Source organism: Stegastes partitus, unplaced genomic scaffold, assembly GCF_000690725.1.
Source record: "Stegastes partitus isolate 25-593 unplaced genomic scaffold, Stegastes_partitus-1.0.2 Scaffold2067, whole genome shotgun sequence".
Taxonomy (NCBI): Eukaryota; Metazoa; Chordata; class Actinopteri; family Pomacentridae; genus Stegastes; species Stegastes partitus.
In genome coordinates, this window is record NW_007579798.1 from 7,065 (window position 1) to 8,144 (window position 1,080).

General features: G+C 44.2%; 1 protein-coding gene across 1 annotated transcript; it reads right to left on the minus strand.

The window, feature by feature from the left end:
* Positions 1-20: 20 nt before the first annotated feature.
* On the minus strand, positions 21-1,074 carry LOC103373783 (uncharacterized). The gene is made up of 2 exons (XM_008303769.1): positions 439-1,074; positions 21-221 (listed from the first exon to the last, which is right to left on the minus strand). The coding sequence occupies exons 1-2, from the start codon at positions 907-909 to the stop codon at positions 69-71; spliced, it is 624 nt and encodes a 207-aa protein (XP_008301991.1). The 5' UTR covers positions 910-1,074; the 3' UTR covers positions 21-68.
* Positions 1,075-1,080: the final 6 nt, after the last annotated feature.

Below are 1,080 nucleotides of genomic sequence, written 5' to 3' on the forward strand. Positions count from 1 at the left end.
GTGCCAGCAGGGCAGGAGTGGTGGACGGTCTAAGTCCTCTCATGATGTCCTGGTCCGTAGAGAGCTCATCACACCCGACTGTCCTCACCTGCGCTCATCCTGAGCCCAGTGCGCTCGGCTACATCTGCATCCGGCTTCTTCACCTCTGGTTTGCAGCATTCTCTGATTACATACACGACGAGACCCACACAGATCAAAGTGAGGAGGACTATGCCGATACCCTGGGGTACAGAAGAGTAAAAGCAACACTTTGTTAAGTAAAAATCAAGATAAAAAGGCACACTCTTCATTAACAATATCTGTAACAGAGGTACATAAACAGTTTGCAAAGTGTAATGTCAGTGGGTATGTTCTATACAGCATATACTCTGAGGAGGAGGTGTTTTCACTCCACTCATCCTACATAATCTTCTGCAAAGTAGAAAATATTCAACTCACCTGAGAATAAACAAACAGCCGCTGTGAGCGGAGCATTAGTTCTTGTTGTGTGTCATTTCTCTCACCAATTGGCTCACACCACTTCTGCGGAGCTGCCTTGTCAACTAGTACAAATCTACCCTCCCAGTCTGTCATAGCACAAGCCAAGTATTGCCCATCAAAGAACAACATACTCAACCACACAAAAGCAGGAACAAGACTGGAGACAAAACTGGAAAAGTTTTTCTTGTGCGACGAATAAGATCGACATTCTTCAATGATCAGCATCAAGATGAAGGCCATGATGGCAGGAATGATGAAGAATGCTGATGAAAACCATTTGTTCCATTTAGGGTTGCAAGGACACTCAAACTCCAGCTCCACCAGCTTCTCTAGTCCCATGAGGATGAAGCCAAAAGCCACATTTGATACCAGATGACTGTGGCTCAGTTCATGTTTCAGCCTGGCAATCCATTGCTGTTTCTTTTCCATACTTGATTGGCTGACGAAGGATAATTTAACAGCAACAACAATTAACTATCAAGTTCACCCAACATAAAACGAAAAATCCTGCAGTTCAAAAGTCAGTTGAATCTCACTTGGATGTCTACTTTTGTTTGCTGATGACTATATCCACCCTGCTGTGTCTACAGCTGAAGAGAG